At 50.5% G+C, this 15,733-nt stretch overlaps 1 protein-coding gene and 1 long non-coding RNA gene across 2 annotated transcripts in view; both read right to left on the bottom strand.

Moving 5' to 3' along the window:
• The window catches only part of SLC1A4 (solute carrier family 1 member 4), a 35,185-nt gene extending 32,616 nt beyond the window's left edge, over positions 1 to 2,569 (bottom strand). Inside the window, exon 1 of the mRNA XM_061461452.1 lies at positions 2,031 to 2,569. Coding sequence (XP_061317436.1) covers positions 2,031 to 2,536 — 506 coding nt within the window. The 5' untranslated portion in view covers positions 2,537 to 2,569. The remainder of the gene's footprint in view (positions 1 to 2,030) is intronic.
• Positions 1 to 15,733, bottom strand: part of LOC133273243 (uncharacterized) — a 168,973-nt gene that overhangs the window by 75,909 nt on the left and 77,331 nt on the right. The window lies entirely within an intron of this gene.

Here is a 15,733-nt window from a genome sequence, read left to right as displayed (position 1 = left end):
GCCCAACAGTGTGGCTGCAACAGCCCTTCCCTGGGGCTCCAAGGAAAAGCTGAATTCACAGTCCACTGTACATGCACTGGGGGAAAGCTCCTGGCCCTTCACTTCCCAGAAGGAAATCCCTCTGCAACCCACATGCTTAACCCAAGTTTCATCATTATGAGCATTACTTTGGAGTTAAGGACACAATCCCACCACCATTATAACCCCTTCAAGATGAACTCTCCACCTGCATTTACAGGCCAGAGCAAGATGCTGCTTTCTGCTCCCAACTTCACAGATGTTACCCACAGCCTGAAGCTCACTGGAGCATCCCTGTCTTGTTTCTCAGCTACAGCCTACTCTGTGCTGCATGGCAACAAAGCACTGAAACACCAGCTACAGCAGCCACGCCAGGATGCACCCGATGCAGCCGCTGCTGCAGTCGTCTTCCCAACTATCCCGGTTGTGCTGATTCCTTTCTTTTGCAATCTTCCTTCACCTCCCTACATTTCCATTCAACTCCAAGTCACTCCACTGCCAGCCCACCTACTCCCACTGCCCTGTTATACTTCTCAGCGCGCTCTGTCAGGAACAAGAGGTGAGCTGAGGACATGAAGCATGTGGTTGCCAATGGGACAAAGCAGAGCTTGCTTTCTATGCAAAGGGAATATACTTCTCTCTGGGAAAGAAAAGGGCATTACCATGGATTTGTAAACACAGTTAGGGTTACAGCTTTGTAATTACCAAGATATTTGCTAAGCACAACTGTCCAGCCACTTTGCTCGTATGCAGGTCACCTCCCTTTGCTCTTCTGTTTGCATCTTCATAGCAACATTCACTACCTCCAAAGCTGTTCATCTTCCTATGTTTCAGCAAACCTCCATGCTCTCTATTGATGGCTATCACTTCCCATCACCCCCTCAGCTACACTCACTGGGAGAGACACGGTTTTCTTTTATTCCACTGCTTTTCTCAGGCACCTGCAATACACTTTTCCATGACTGCTCAACACTGCTTGGATGTGAACAAGCAGCAGAGCCAGACATGGGATAACAAAACCACATCAGCTGTTCACATCTGGGGCTCTGCACCAAGATTCATCAAAGCACAAGAGTCTGCAACTGGAAGTCCGGCACTGAAAAAGCTGGCTGGATGTTTGCCTCATTTATGTAAGTGTTCCTCTCTTATTTAAAGAGCTGGACAGAACTCAGCTCTGAGAAAAAACAATGGTGAAGTCTGCAGCTTTGCAAGGAGCAATAAGGATAAACCAAGACTGCAACCTGGTTATGAGTGGAAGCCTTGCTTCTAGCTAGTTTGGGTGATCTTTTACAAGGTGCAGAGGTGGAATGAAGTTCACTAACATCGTGTCCTCATACCAGGACTATGTTTGGATATGATGGAAACATGGGGTTGCATTTCCATGCCCGCACCAATGGAGAGGGTGCTGTAAGAGGCAGGCTGGCATGCCCCATCCCTGGATGGCCACGGTGGACAGGGCTTGGAGCAACCTGCTCTAGCGGAAGGTGTCCCTGCCTGGGACAGGGGGCTGGAACTGGAGGAGCTTTAAGGTCCCTTCCAACCCAAACCATTCTATGATTTGTGTATGAAGACTAAGCGAAGCGTGGGGGAATAAAAGAAAGAGGGATGTGGAGAGCTGCCCTGCCCTTCCCTGCCTGCGGGACACGGGCAAGGCCAGGCAGCGGGACAGGAGAAGGTGCTAAGCGAGCCATGCCTGCCCTGCAGCGAGCACCCAGGAGCCGCTCTCCCTCCAGGCGTGACTAAAGACGGGTCCCGGCACCCAGATCTCCGAGCAAGCCCCGGCCCATCCTCGAGCCACAATTAAGCCTGAAGGAGGGAGAGGTTCAGCACCACGCGGCCCTAAACCTGACCGGGTACCCGGGCAGCAAGCGGCGCCGCTGGGAAAGCCAGGCGGAGGAGGGAGGGGAGGAGGGGGAACGGGGGGTGTTCCGCGGCTGCAGCATGCAATACTGCCGGGTCTGTCATCATCCTCCGGCGGGGAAGGCGGGGGAAGGGGAGCGCGGCGGCCTCACCTGATGAGGTCGAGGAAGGAGTCCACCGTCTCCTTGCTGGTGGGCACGGCGCCCGTCAGGCTGGGGGCGTTAAGGCCGGCGGCTCCGGCGCCGGGACGGATGATGAAGCCGAGCGCGACGGCGAGGCCGGACGCCAGCAGCGTGGTCCCTAGGAAATAAGCGACGGCGATGCCTCCCAGGCGGCCGAGCGAGCGGGTGTCCAGGCTGGCGGCTCCCGACACCAGGCTGCAGACCACGAGCGGCAGGATCACCATGCGCAGCATCCGCAGCAGCAGCTCCCCGGGGAAGGCCAGGTAGGCCACCTGCGCCGGGCTCAGCCCCGCTCCGCGCACCGCGGTCCCCAGCGCCACGCCGGCCGCCACGCCGGACACGGTGAGCAGCACCAGCGCGTTGCGGCGCAGGAAGCCGCGGCAGCCCCGCAGGCGCCCCGGGCCGCGCTCCGCCGCCGGGCCCTCGGCATGGCCGTTGGAGCCGCTGCCCGCCTTCCCGTCCCGCGCTGCCTCCATGCTGCCGAGCGGCAGCGCCCAGACTGACAGCGCGGACCCCGCCGCCGCGCCCCGCCCCGCCCCGCCCCGCCCCGCCCTGCGGCCCCGCCCACCCGCGCCGGGTCGCACGTGACCCTCTCAGTGTCCGCGCCAACCTCGCACGTGTGCGCTCCGGGGTCTCCTCAGGGTCCCCAAAGGCGTCACCGTGGATCCAGCATGCGAGTCCCCTCCGTGCCCCCACAGCTCGCACATGTCCCGTCAGTGACCCCATGTTCACACACATCCGTGTTTGTGTCCCCCTCCGTGCCCCCACAGCTCACACATGTCCCCTCCGTGTCCCCATGTTCACACACATCCCCGTCAGTGTCCCCACAGGTCGCACATGTCCCCTCGATGTCCCCGTGGTTCACACACATCCGTGTTTGTGTCCCCCCTCTGTGTCCCCACAGCTCACACATGTCCCCTCAGTGTTCCCATGGTTCACACACATCCCCATCAGTGTCCCCATCAATGTCCCCACAGCTCACACATGTCGCCTCGGTGTCCCCATGGTTCACACACATCCCCATCAGTATCCCCACAGCTCACACATGTCCCCTCGGTGTCCCCATGGTTCACACACATCCCCATCAGTGTCCCCATCAGTATCCCCACAGCTCACACATGTCCCCTCGGTGTCCCCATGGTTCACACACATCCCCATCATTGTCCCCTCAGTGTCCCCACAGCTCACACATGTCCCCTTGATGTCCCCATGTTCACACACATCCGTGTTTGTGTCCCCACAGCTCACACATGTCCCCTCAGTGTCCCCATGTTCACACACATCCCCGTCAGTGCCCCCACAGCTCACACATGTCCCTTCGGTGTCCCCATGTTCACACACATCCCCGTCAGTGTCCCCACAGGTCGCACATGTCCCCTTGATGTCCCCATGTTCACACACATCCGTGTTTGTGTTCCCCTCCGTGTCCCCACAGCTCACACATGTCCCCTCGGTGTCCCCATGGTTCACATACATCCCCATCATTGTCCCCGTCAGTGCACCCACAGCTCACACACGTCCCTTCGGTGTCCCCATGGTTCACATACATCCCCATCATTGTCCCCGTCAGTGCCCCCACAGCTCACACACGTCCCTTCGGTGTCCCTATGGTTCACACACATTCCCATCAGAGTATCTCCACAGGTCACACATGTCCCCTTAATGTCCCCATGGTTCAACAGATGTCTCTGTCAGTGTCCCCAGAGCACACATATCTCTTCTCAGTGTCCCGCCCAGTGTCCCCATAGCTCACACATGTCTCCTTAATGTCCCCACAGATCATACATGTCCCCTCAGTCTCACCATGGTTCATACACACCCCTTCAGTGTCTCCTTGGTTCACACACATGGCCCTGTATCAACATTCCCACAGCTCACTCATCTCTTCTCAGCATCCCCCGCAGTGTCCCCATGGTTTGCACATGTCCCCTCCGTGTCCCCTTGAGTGTCCCCATGCCTCACAGACATGCCCACAGTGTCCCCACAGATCACACACATCCTCTCAGTGTCCCCCTCCTCTCTCCAGGAACCCCTCAGAGAGGCAGGAGCCACCCTCTGCTCTAGGACAGGTTGTGGCTGTGCTCCGGGTCCCCACAGTCCAACCATCCATCCCACAGGCTCCTGGGTGGCAGGCAGCATGGAAGCATGGGCTCTGAGCATGCTTCCTTGAGGAACCAGCCTGAACCTGGTTGTCTGGTTGTCAGGAGCAGGTTGTCTGAGGAGCAGACGATGTCTCTGACGGTGCAAGGGTCTGACAGGGGCACCTGGAGCTTTCAAATCCACAAGCGCCGTGAAGGTCCAGCCCTGCCGTGGTTGTACAGAGCCCACTGCCCAAGCTTTGCCAATGTCTGGCTTTTAGAAGGAGATTCATTTCAGTTCCTCCCCTTGGCACCAGCAAGGCACAGCCTAGCAGAAAACACTGTGAAAACATCCAGCCACACATCTGCTTTTGGAGTAGACCAGGCTAAAGAGACTGGGAGGGCATGATGGGGCCATAATCCTGATTTAATAAGACTCTTTTCTGCTTTCCAGCCTCATGGACAGACCTAATGATCCCTACACCATGGCCAGAGCTCCTGGGAATCATCTCTGTCTAAATAAGTAACTACACCATCGACAAGCAACTGCATCCCCCACCACCTACCCCAGAGCTCAATGCAAAGTCTTGACCCCCAGCTTGCCCTAGCACCAAAATTTGACTCGAGATACCGGGCATATTCTTATTGTTTTTAAATGCTTTTCTCTCGATAACTTTCCCTCTGAGGAACATTTGCTTTGTGGAAGTCTGGGAATGAATATTCCACCAAATTAGGGTAATCAGAGACAGGAAAGAGACTAAACTAAACAGGAAAGCAAGTATCTGCAAACTCTGTCAAGACATTCAGTTCCACCAACCTCAAAAGCAACAAAAAGCTATGTGGTTCTTTTAAAATCAGTTTTGATTGCTTTTTTCTTGTGAATAATAAAGAATTAACCCTCCAAAATAATTGTTTCTTTCCCCATCGGAAGCGTTTCTAAAATGGATTTTTCATTCCTAGTTTGAGACTGTTCCTCAAAACATCATGCTTCATTTTTTTTCCCTTACGTTCTTCCCAGCTGTTCTCTACCCACCTCACCCTTTTTTCTTTCCATTTACCTGTGAAAAGGGGAAGAGAAAAGGGGAAGGGAAAGTACAACAGAAAAATATAAAATAAATACAAAAATATGTCAGTCTTTATTCTATGCTACAGTTGACAAAGGAGTCTAAAACCACTGGCCAGAAATGCTGTTTCCATACACAAACTGAAAAGCAAGGGGAGAGATTCAGGGAAGTCCAAACATGCTAAATAGGAGAACTCGTTCATAGCAGCACATGTACGACATCAGCACAAGAGAGAAAACAGAGCCTCTTCCAGCATGTGAATCAATAGTAGGCTCCTTCTCTTTTGGGGGATCTCCCCGTGTCCTTGCAGGGCTGACTTTGATGAGAGCAGTGCCAAGAGCACAGCCAGGAGACCTGCAGGAACACACACCTCCGGAGGCGTGGATCCCACTGCATGGTTTTCAACCAGGGCTAAGGCTGGTGACAGCCAACCTTTCATGAGTTACACCTTGATGTAGGGATGCTCGCATCAAGCCTCCTGGTCAATGACACTGTGAGAATTCAGATTCCCAATTTCCCCTCCCTCCTTTTCCCCTCTTGATTTTCTGATTTTAGCACTGATCCAAACAGTTATCCTTCTTCTCTTAACACATCCTCAGATAACAAGGCTTTTGCCAAGAAGAAATCAGAGCATGTGGGCCTCCCGCCATCGAATGGACATCATCCCAAAGGCAAAGCTGATTGTTTGTCCGCACCCTGTGAGAGTTCACGGATGGCTGCAGTGATTAACTGTGAAGCCCTCTGACTTATTCAGTAGGAACCATTGACTGATCTGTTATGTCATGTTTTCATTTCAGCGGTTGTCGGTCTTGGGAGCTCTCCAGTGAGTGAGTCTGCATGTTTCCGATGTCCACCCTGCTGGTGCTTCCAAATTAGGGGTTTGACTTTCCCTATTGTGACTTGAAGGATGTTTTTGGCTTTTACCTGCACAGGATTAGAGTGCCCTCTACTCTGCGCTTGTGAGACCTCACCTGGAGCCTTGTGTGCAGTTCTGGTGTCCTCAACATAAAAAGGACATGGAACTGTTGGAACAAGTCCAGAGGAGGCCACGAGGATGATCAGGGGACTGGAGCACCTCCTGTATGAAGACGGGCTGAGGAAGTTGGGGCTGTTCAGCCTGGAGAAGGGAAGGGTGCGTGGAGACCTCATAGCAGCCTTCCAGTATCTGAAGGGGGCCTATAGGGATGCTGGGGAGGGACTCTTCATTAGGGACTGTAGTGATAGGACAAGGGGTAACGGGTTAAAACTTAAACAGGGGAAGTTTAGATTGGATATAAGGAAGAAGTTCTTTACTGTGAGGGTTTTGAGGCACTGGAATGGGTTGCCCAGGGAGGTTGTGAATGCTCCATCCCTGGCAGTGTTCAAGGCCAGGTTGAACAGAGCCTTGGGTGGCATGGTTTAGTGTGAGGTGTCCCTGCCCATGGCAGGGGTGTTGGAACTAGATGATCTTCAGGTCCTTTCCAACCCTAACGATTCTGTGATTCTATGATTCTAAATCAGGGGTCATAAACAGGCAACAACAAACCAAATCCAGTTCCTTTTAAATAAAATGTTAACATTCTTTTCATTCTCAGTGAAGAGACAGCCAACACAGTTTTCACCACTGGCACAGGAAGGAGAGGTCCTGGGATTTCCAGTCCAGTTCTGCTTGATACCATTTTTTGGTGGTGGTGTGCTGGTTTGGGTGGGATAGAGTTAATTTTCTTCATAGTATCTAGCATGGGGCTATTTTTGGATTTGTTGATAGCGCAGAGGTGATATAGTTACCGCTGAGCCATGCTTACACAGCATCAAGGGCTGTTCTGCTCCTCACCAATGAGTAGGCTGGGTGTGCACAAGGACCTGGGAGGGGACACAGCCAGGACAGCTGATCCTGACTACCCCAAGGGATATCCCATACTGCATGACATCATGCTCAGCAGTAAAGCCGAGGGAAGAAGGAAAAGAGGAATATTGGGAGTGATGGTGTTTGTTTTCCCAGGTAGCCATTGTGCCTGATGAAGCCCTACTGTCCTGGAGGTGGCTGAACACCTCCCTGCTCATGAAAAGTGGTGAATTAATTCCTCATTCGGCTTTGCTTGTGTGGGCAGCTTTTGCTTTACCTATTAAACTGCCTTTATCTCAACCCATGAATTCTCTCATTTTTACCCTTCTGATTCTATTCCCCTTCCCAGCGCAGGGGAGTGGAAGAAAAACTGTGTGGGGCTTAGCTGCTGGCTGGGGTTGAAACATGACAGTCCATTTTGGTGCTCAGTGGGGGGCATGAAGGGTTCAAGATCACAGCAGATTTGATTGGAATGTTGTAGATTGAATTTGTAGCTGTTGTTGTTGTTTAGCTGTTAGTTGAAAGCCATGGGACTTGCTTGCCTTGCTGTCTGTCAGAGTCTGGAGCTCACTGGTTTCACTTCCACTGCTTCCTGTAGTGCAGTGCTGCTTATCACCTTACTCTGCTGTGCATGGTGGCGTTTTGATAACAGCAGTGGTGATGTGCCCGGGCTGGCAGACAGCTGTGGCCTTGCTGCTGCTTCTGTGCTGCTGTACTGGATAGGCTGGAAGTCCAGTGTGAGCTCAAGTTGAAGGGATTGTGACCTGAGGATGAGTCCATGCGGGACCAGGACACCACGAAAGCATCAGTGTCAGTGGATAAGACATGCTACAGCAGGTACATCTCAAAGGCTGTGGCTATATCTGCTATAGCAGGTATACCTCTGAAGGGATTATGGCCCAAGTCCATGGTGGAGAAGGCACACCTTGAAGTATCAGTGGCCATGGATAAGCCCATGCTGCAGCAGGTACACTCTGAAGCATCAGTGGCTGTGCATGAGGTCATGCTGGAGCATCTTAAAGCATGTGGCAATGGATAAGCCCATGACAGAGCAGGTATACCCCTGAAGGGCCATGGGTAAGGCCATGTTTTGAGCAGGTCTACTTCTGAAAGGACTGTGGCAGTGAATGGGTCTGTGCCACAGCAGGTACACCCCTGGAGAGACCACGGTTCATAGATAAGGTTCCATTTGGAGCAGGTACAGCCCTAAGGGACTGCAGTCTGTGAGGAAGTCCAAGCTGGAGCGGAGGCAAGGGGAGGAGTTCACTGCAATGTTAAACCCTATGCTCTGGTGCAAAGGGACCAGAGGTGAAGACTGTAATGGAAATACCTTTAAATTGCTGGAACCTTGATTTTAGTTGCATGTTATAGGAATTACTATGGCAGGAGCCACTAAAATCAGTGAAGGACAAGTCTTCCGAGAAGCAGTGCAAGTCCAGCAGTGACTCGACCTGAGCTGACTTAGATGCCCAATAGCTCCATGCAACACACCATTTCTCCTGTCTCATCTCCCAGTCCTGGAGATGGCTGAATACCTGCTTGCTGATGGGAAATAGGGAATGAATTCCTTGTTTGGCTTTGCTTGTGTGTGCAGCTTTTGCTTTTCCTATTAAACTGCCTTTATCTCAAACTATGAGTTTTCTCACTTTTACCCTTCCGATTCTGTTCCCCGTGCCACTGCAGGGGAGTGGAAGAGCCTTAGTTGTTGTCTGGGGTTAAACCATGGCAGGTGGGTATTTGAAATTCCACCTCAGTGAAGGGAATGGAAAGATCTTGATGCTGTAAGGGAATTAGGTCCTTCCCCTCTACATTGGAGCACCAAGCAAGCAGAGCACAGGACTTAATTTGAGCTTTTTCCCTTAGAAAAGGTCCTGCTTTGTTGAGTGGATACCAAGATCTATCCAAGGACAGGCTTACAATGCCTTTTTCCTGCTGCTCATCCATTCCCACTGTTAACTTTTACCACAGTCTTGCTGCAGATCAGTGGGATAGACACTTAGGATGGGATCTCTGTAAGCTGACTGTTGCCACCTAGAAATTTAATGTCTAATTCTTGCTTTTTCCATAGTCAATAGACATATATGGAAGGTCACACCCCCCCACCTTCTAAAAGGTGCATCTGAGGCAGATGACATGAAATTCCCATGCTCCATTGAGTGTGGAGAAGACCTAGACAGCTGGTTAAGGATACCCAGGTTTCAGGCAGTTTCCATTGTGTGACACCCCCATCACTGACTTATAATGCAGGTCTCACAAAACCAGGCAATACCGTAGCAAATCACTATTTTCATCCCTCTGTGACTTCTGTATGTATTCAACTCACCCAACATTACAAACTCAGGATGATTTTCTGTTCCTCAGAGGAGATCCTGGCATTCAAACTGTATCCTACTTCTTTCCGCTTTGACCTCCAAAATATAAATGTACCCTGGCCCTGAGGACATCCACATCTGGAGCTAGCTCTGAACTTCATGGTGGCCTCTGTAATAACATCAAACCTCTAGATAGCAACAGCTGTGATCTTGGAGAAAGTCAGATTTAACCGCTTGCTGGACAGTGCTGCTCATCTCAGCCAGAAATGAAAGTATTAATGACAGCTTCTGCCTTGTGATTTTTGGTTTTGGGGAAGGAAAAAAGTAGAATCCACCTTACATTGCTACACAGCATCTATCTGTTCTACTGCATATGTTAGGTATTGTTACGTACTACCATGAAGTACAAGTATAATAGACTATATGTAACAAATACTTCCGAGAGAGCAAAGCCCATGACATAAAGAAGTAACTGCTACACCCTTAACTTTTGATAATCTATGATGATAATAAACTCATCTGGTGGGTGTTTTCTCTGTCACTCATACAGTCACATCAACACACATTATGCTGCTGGCACAAAAGAGCTCCAGTGACATTGGTTCCAGAGGGTGGAAAAAGCCCGTAAGAAACAGAAGAGAAGGTTTTCCACACCTGAGGAAGGTCAACACAAAGTCTGAAAGAAATCAGAGCTGAGTTTCTTTGCTAGGGGAGGAGAAGGCGGCTTTCAAAGCGCTGTTTCATCTGGTACATGCCATTTCGGCACAGGTTAGAGTAGCCCTTGGGCACACATACCAGCTGCGTGCAGCAGGAGCGCAGCGAACACCCACAGTGCCACCTCTGCTTCCCTCGGTCCTTCTGCCGCTGTCTCCTTCTTTGTAAGACCAGCAAGGTCATCTGCAGCTTTCAGGAGCTTCCCTGGGTCCGGCCACTGTTTACCCCCTCTTCTTGGGACAGCTACCAGAAACCTCTGTAGGCTTTGAATGAGAACATCAATCAGCTCATCTCTCGTGACTGCTTTGAAGTAGTTGGAAGACTGATGCCTGAAAGCCATAGTGGGAGGCAGAGGGAGAAAGATGAAAGGGACCAGGGCAGGAAGGAGGTGAGATTGATCTTTGTGTGTTTGAGAGAAGCTTGAATAAAGGTGCTCCCAAACACCCCGAGGGAGATGTCCTGGGCAGCCTGCAGTATCCTCAGGGGCTGTATTACAGAGTGGCCTTTTTCTGAGGAGAATACATGAAAAGCATGTGGGAGAGACCTTGTTTTCCCACAGGCCAGATTGAGTCCTCGGAAGAGCCATAGCACGCTGGCTGAGGCTGGCTGGCTAGAGCACTTCCTTGGTATGCAGACTTTAGCTTGGCAGGAAGACTTTGTTGCGCCTGGGATGCCAAACAATTTGAACAGGCTCCATCCCCATTGCTGAAGTGCTCTCTGCCTGCCTCTGGGAAGTACATGAAGTGTGCTCCTTAGCTCTTCCCATTCCCCCTGACCAGCAGGACCAGCCACCTGGATTATTGGGATGAGCGTGATTTCAGGACATCCAAAACCACAATAAGGACATCCAAAACCCCCTGGCCCTCAGTGATGACAGCTCCCAAGAACAGTCCTCAGGTCCTGCTGCACATAGTTTCCTGTCTAGGAACCACAATAACCCAGTCCCAAATACAATGCCACACGTGGATTCACCATCTCTCCAGGCTAGGGAAGTCCTCACAACTGATTGATTGAAACTATTCTGAGGATGTAAAACCAAATAAAGGCCTTGGTGAGTGCATTGTCTAATAGCAGAGGCAGGCAAGGAATGTAGCAAATGCCACTTTGTTTGCCCAAACTCCAGCAAAACATAAACTCTGCATCCAGGGGTGGTTGACCCAGGGTAAATGTTTAACTTTATCCTCCAAAAGCATGTGCAGTTCGACAGCATGAAGACGAATAATATAGAATAACCCCCCCACACAAGTACCTTGCTTACCATAAAGCTCCTTTGAATGGCTTTGGAAACAAAGTCAAATTGAGACAGGAGTAAATTTAAAACTGGGTGTGTTGTCCCCTTTTTGGATACCATAATAATGTACATACATGAAGAAAAACAAATTGGTACATGCTGGAAAAGAAGGGCCCTGACTCGCCTCCCCAAAGGAATGCCATTTCCTCCTTTGTAGGGTCTCCTTGGGATTTTCTTTGAGGGAAAAGCAGGAAAAAAGGGCAAGAACAAGTGCAGATGTTCGAGGTCTTGGACGTGTCACATGCCCTGCCCTAGCAGGGGGCATTGCCTCTAGCTGGTGGGGAAAATGCAGGGTCAGGCTTTTCAAAACAAGCCGTGCTGCTCTGCAAACAAGCTGCGTGATCTCCTCCTATGGTGAAGCTTTGCTACTGGAGAAGCCAGGGAAACAACGGGAGGGTTTCCACTATGGGAAGCATTCTTGAATGAAGAACTTGCAACTGCTCCAAGCAGCACTGCCTGCTGATTTCTCCCATGGTTGTGGGTTGATAAAGCACCTCGCTGGTGGCAGGAGACGGGTAAGTGAGACAGCTGAGGATTTCCCTGGCATTCAGGGATTAACACACAAGCAGAGCATGCCTTGATTTACATCAGCTGTATGGAGTAGGCTATAAAAAGCTACGTTAGGGAGAGAACAAAGCGTGAGTAATTTCTGAACATTACTTGTGATTCAGTGGCTAGAAGCAGCAAGGGGAATCTCTGTCCTTACACATTTTATCCCTGATTACGGCATGACAATGAATACTGTATCCCTGCTTATGGGTGACAGTAAACTGGGATGACAGCGAGCAGGAGGGGTAAAGCTTCTGCCAGGGAATGCAGGGGACCGTGCAGCTGCCCTTTGCCCACTGGCCTGTGAGGGTGTCTTCCCATGCCCCCAGCTTGCTCCAAGACACTGTCAGTGGTGCTATGGGAGCATACACGTGCATCAAACAGGTCTAAGAAGTACCTGCAGCTCTAGAGATCCCTGGGGCCATGCAGAAAGAGCAGCAAAATGTCCTAAGAGCAGTCACACTGCAAAGGAAGAACATCATAAGCCAAGCAAGAACACGAGGTATTTTCCAAGAATACTTTCTAAGTATCCAATGATCTGCAGCCCAGCAGTTTCCAGGTGCAGTCCATGGGATTTAAAAGCCTTCTATGCAATTTCTTCCTGCAGATTTGTCTGCGGGCTTTTTGGACCCAGAGACATTGTTAGTCCCATACAGAGCTCCCTGCATGCTTTGGCACCCTCTACACCTTTCCTGGTCCCTCTGTACCCCTTGAGACCAGAGCACAAGAGAGTGGCACAGATTGATGATAGGTGGAAACTCCTCTCTTCCCTGCCAGCTACAGCCAAAGCAGCAGAGTTTACCAAAGGCAGGGTGTTAAAACCAGAGAAGTTGATTCCCTTCTTGACACTGAGCACTAACACTGCTGCCAAGGTCCGTGGCTGCAGATTCAAGCACAGCCAGTTATTATAAGGCCCCTGATGGCTGTGCATGATTAGAGAGAAAAGTAACCAGCCTGGAGCAAAGAGCGATTGCTCTGTGTGTATGTGTGGGTGTTGTTGCAATGCTGTAACAGGAGTAAAAGCACAGAGGAGAAAGCAGACACTTCCATTTCTCAGACTGCTATTTTAGCCATGCACCACTTTGCCTGAGTCAGATGCTGTGTTTCTGTAAGAGCTAGACTTCATCATCGGGGTATCCGAAATAACATCTATGTCAGTGGCCAGTGCAGAGCCCTCTCCCCCTCCCTGAAACATGAAGTTTTCACCTGCTTGGTGTAAGAGGGGGCTGTTGAAGAAAAAAGTACTTGGTCATTTATGCCGAGCCCCCCGGGGTGTGTAAATCTCCTTTAGGGCAGTAAGAGGCAGGTAGTTACCAGGGCTGCATCTGACCTACTGCAGAAGATGGCACCTGGCCAGTGATGTGTTCTGACATGGTTGGTTCACCAAGTGAGCGTATTAACCAGATGTGTAAAGTCCCAAACCACCGTAAACTTGCTGTGTTTGCTGTATGTGTGAAGCACAGATTTCAGGAGGTGTTACAGCTTCTTTGCCTCTGTCCTCCGAGGCGGCTGTTCAGCCACCGAGTGCAATTCCCTCCTTTGTGATGAATGGAATTCGGCATTCAGGCCCAGGAGATGCCCCAAACCAACCCATCTAATGAGATGGTAGGTCTCCAGGGCTGTGAATCCTCTGCTCCTCAGTGGAGGTCTCTCTTCAGCCAACCTGCCTGTTTCTATGAAACTCATAGAAATACGCTGCCTGTGAGATCTCAAATCAAGAGCTATCAGTGAGGGACGGACATAAGGAGCTACACAGGGACACATCTCCCAGGCCATGTGCCACTGTACAATTCTTTAGGAGCCAGGCTAAAACTTACCTCATGCCTACCGTTGTCCCAACACTCCGTGTGAATCACAAAGTAGTTGTCTCAATATCAGAGGGGGATGTGTGTGTGTGTGTATAGATTTTCTCTTTAATCCTGAAACAATATATAGAAACAAGTGGAGGTGTCTGGGAGTCACATATGCATAAGGGAAATGGTAAACACATACTCAGTGCTTTCCTCTGCCACAAATAAAACCCCTCAAGTGAAGAGAATGGGCAAAACCAGAGGAGAGACCGCAGGTTAGTATGAAAATAACCTTCAATTCTTGATACATGACAGCAGCGTGCTGCATTGCCACTCTGCCCCTTTCCTCACGTCATGTTTGCCTCAAGGAAAATGAGCTTTTGCTGCTGAAGTCCACAGTTTCAGAGGCATTTCTTAGCCAGAGCCAGACAAGTACACAGGTACTGAATGCTTTTCTGGGAGTTGTCATTCTCACTGATCTCAAAGCCTTTGAAATCTCAGCTTACATCTATTGTACAATGTTCAAGGGTGGTTAAAGTACCTGATGATGTAGGTATCTGAGATAACTGCTGCAAGCTCCAAAAGTCCTTTTATTAGCCTGAACTAAAGCAACTCTGGATCCCTAATTAATCAGCATCGTTATGAAATCTAGGAGAAAAAGCTGAAGAACATGTGGAGTAGATTACACACTGCTGTGGCTGTGCACGAGTCCTGTCACTGCAGGCTTTGGAATAACAGCCCTGATGGGAATTAAGATGAGGCAAACAAGCAGGAGGAGCATGCACTTTCCATCTGCCTCAAACCAGAGCCAAGACCTCCTGCACACAATGATAGAATCATGGAACAGTTAGGGTTGGAAAGGACCTTAAGATCATCTCATTTCAACCTCCCTGCCATGGGCAGGGATGGCTCACCCTAGACCATGTAACCCAAGGCTCTGTCCAACCTGGCCTTGAACACTGCCAGGAATGGGGCATTTACCACTTATTTGGGCAACCCATTCCAGTGCCTCACCACTCTTACAGTAAAGAACTTCCTCCTTATATCCTTACATATATCCATATAACCTGAAAAGTTACATCCAGGGAGTGCAAGTTCAGTCTGTGGCACGGTGCAGCCACAGAGCCCAGGCTGAAGCCCCCTGATCCTGCATGGGGATCCTGCATGCTGAGCGCAGGGCACGTGTGCTTCTTGGTGAGGGGTGAAGAGGTCCTAACTCAGCCTTGTAACCCCCAGCTTGCAAAGGAGCTTTAAGAAGCATGAGCAGAGCAAAGCCATCTTCCACCCCTTGCTCACACGCCACCTCTTCTCAGAGGTGAAAGAGTGGCCCTGTTAGTGGCAGAGGATATGCTGAGCAGAGCCACCACATCTTTCTTGTGGATAAGGAGAGGCAGCAGAGGAGGCAGCTGGAGCAGGCTGAAAGCTTTTTCTGAGTGCCACAGGAAAAGAAACCATTATGAAAGCGCACTAAAAGCCTATTCATTGCTAAGGAAAGGGCTAGTGAAGAATGTGGGATGCATGCCGAAAGCTGCCAGCCAGAGCAACAGGGAGATTGTTAAAGCCCTTTGCAAAGACCCCTGTCTCCTTCCTTTGGCAGTGGTGATTCTGGACATGGAGTCATTTCGGACCTACCCATTCAAATCCTGTAAATAGCTGTCTGCAGGAAGGGAGAAGCTGGGTTACTTCGTGTGGGAACTGTAGGTAAAACACCCATAGTGCAGCCAAATACAGTTAGGAAGGAAGACAAATGCACACCCTGGAATTACCAGACCTTATAGGGAGTGACTTGAACTCTTGAAGGAAGCAAATGTGGCTGTCTTCAGCTGTGCTCCTCAGCAAGGAGCAGTGCTGAGCTTCTCCATGCCGCCTGCTTGTGCAGGGTCTGTGCATGCAAGAGGCTGCGGCTACAGAAGCTTTTTGGTCTTCAAATGGGAATATTTTGCTCTGAGTCAGCTGTTACCTGTTCCGAGAGACAAGAGAGCTGTTTCCTGCTCTCTGTCTCCTGGTTTCTGTCTTCTTCTCCTGCCTGCTCTTCCATTTCTTTCTTTTT

Source organism: Pezoporus flaviventris, unplaced genomic scaffold (assembly GCF_033815535.1).
Source record: "Pezoporus flaviventris isolate CSIRO_AGI_PZ_B2104156 unplaced genomic scaffold, CSIRO_AGI_Pfla_v1 ptg000031l, whole genome shotgun sequence".
NCBI classification, from domain to species: domain Eukaryota; kingdom Metazoa; phylum Chordata; class Aves; order Psittaciformes; family Psittacidae; genus Pezoporus; species Pezoporus flaviventris.
Note: the sequence above shows the minus strand (reverse complement) of the source record. Positions and strands in the feature narration are given on the sequence as shown.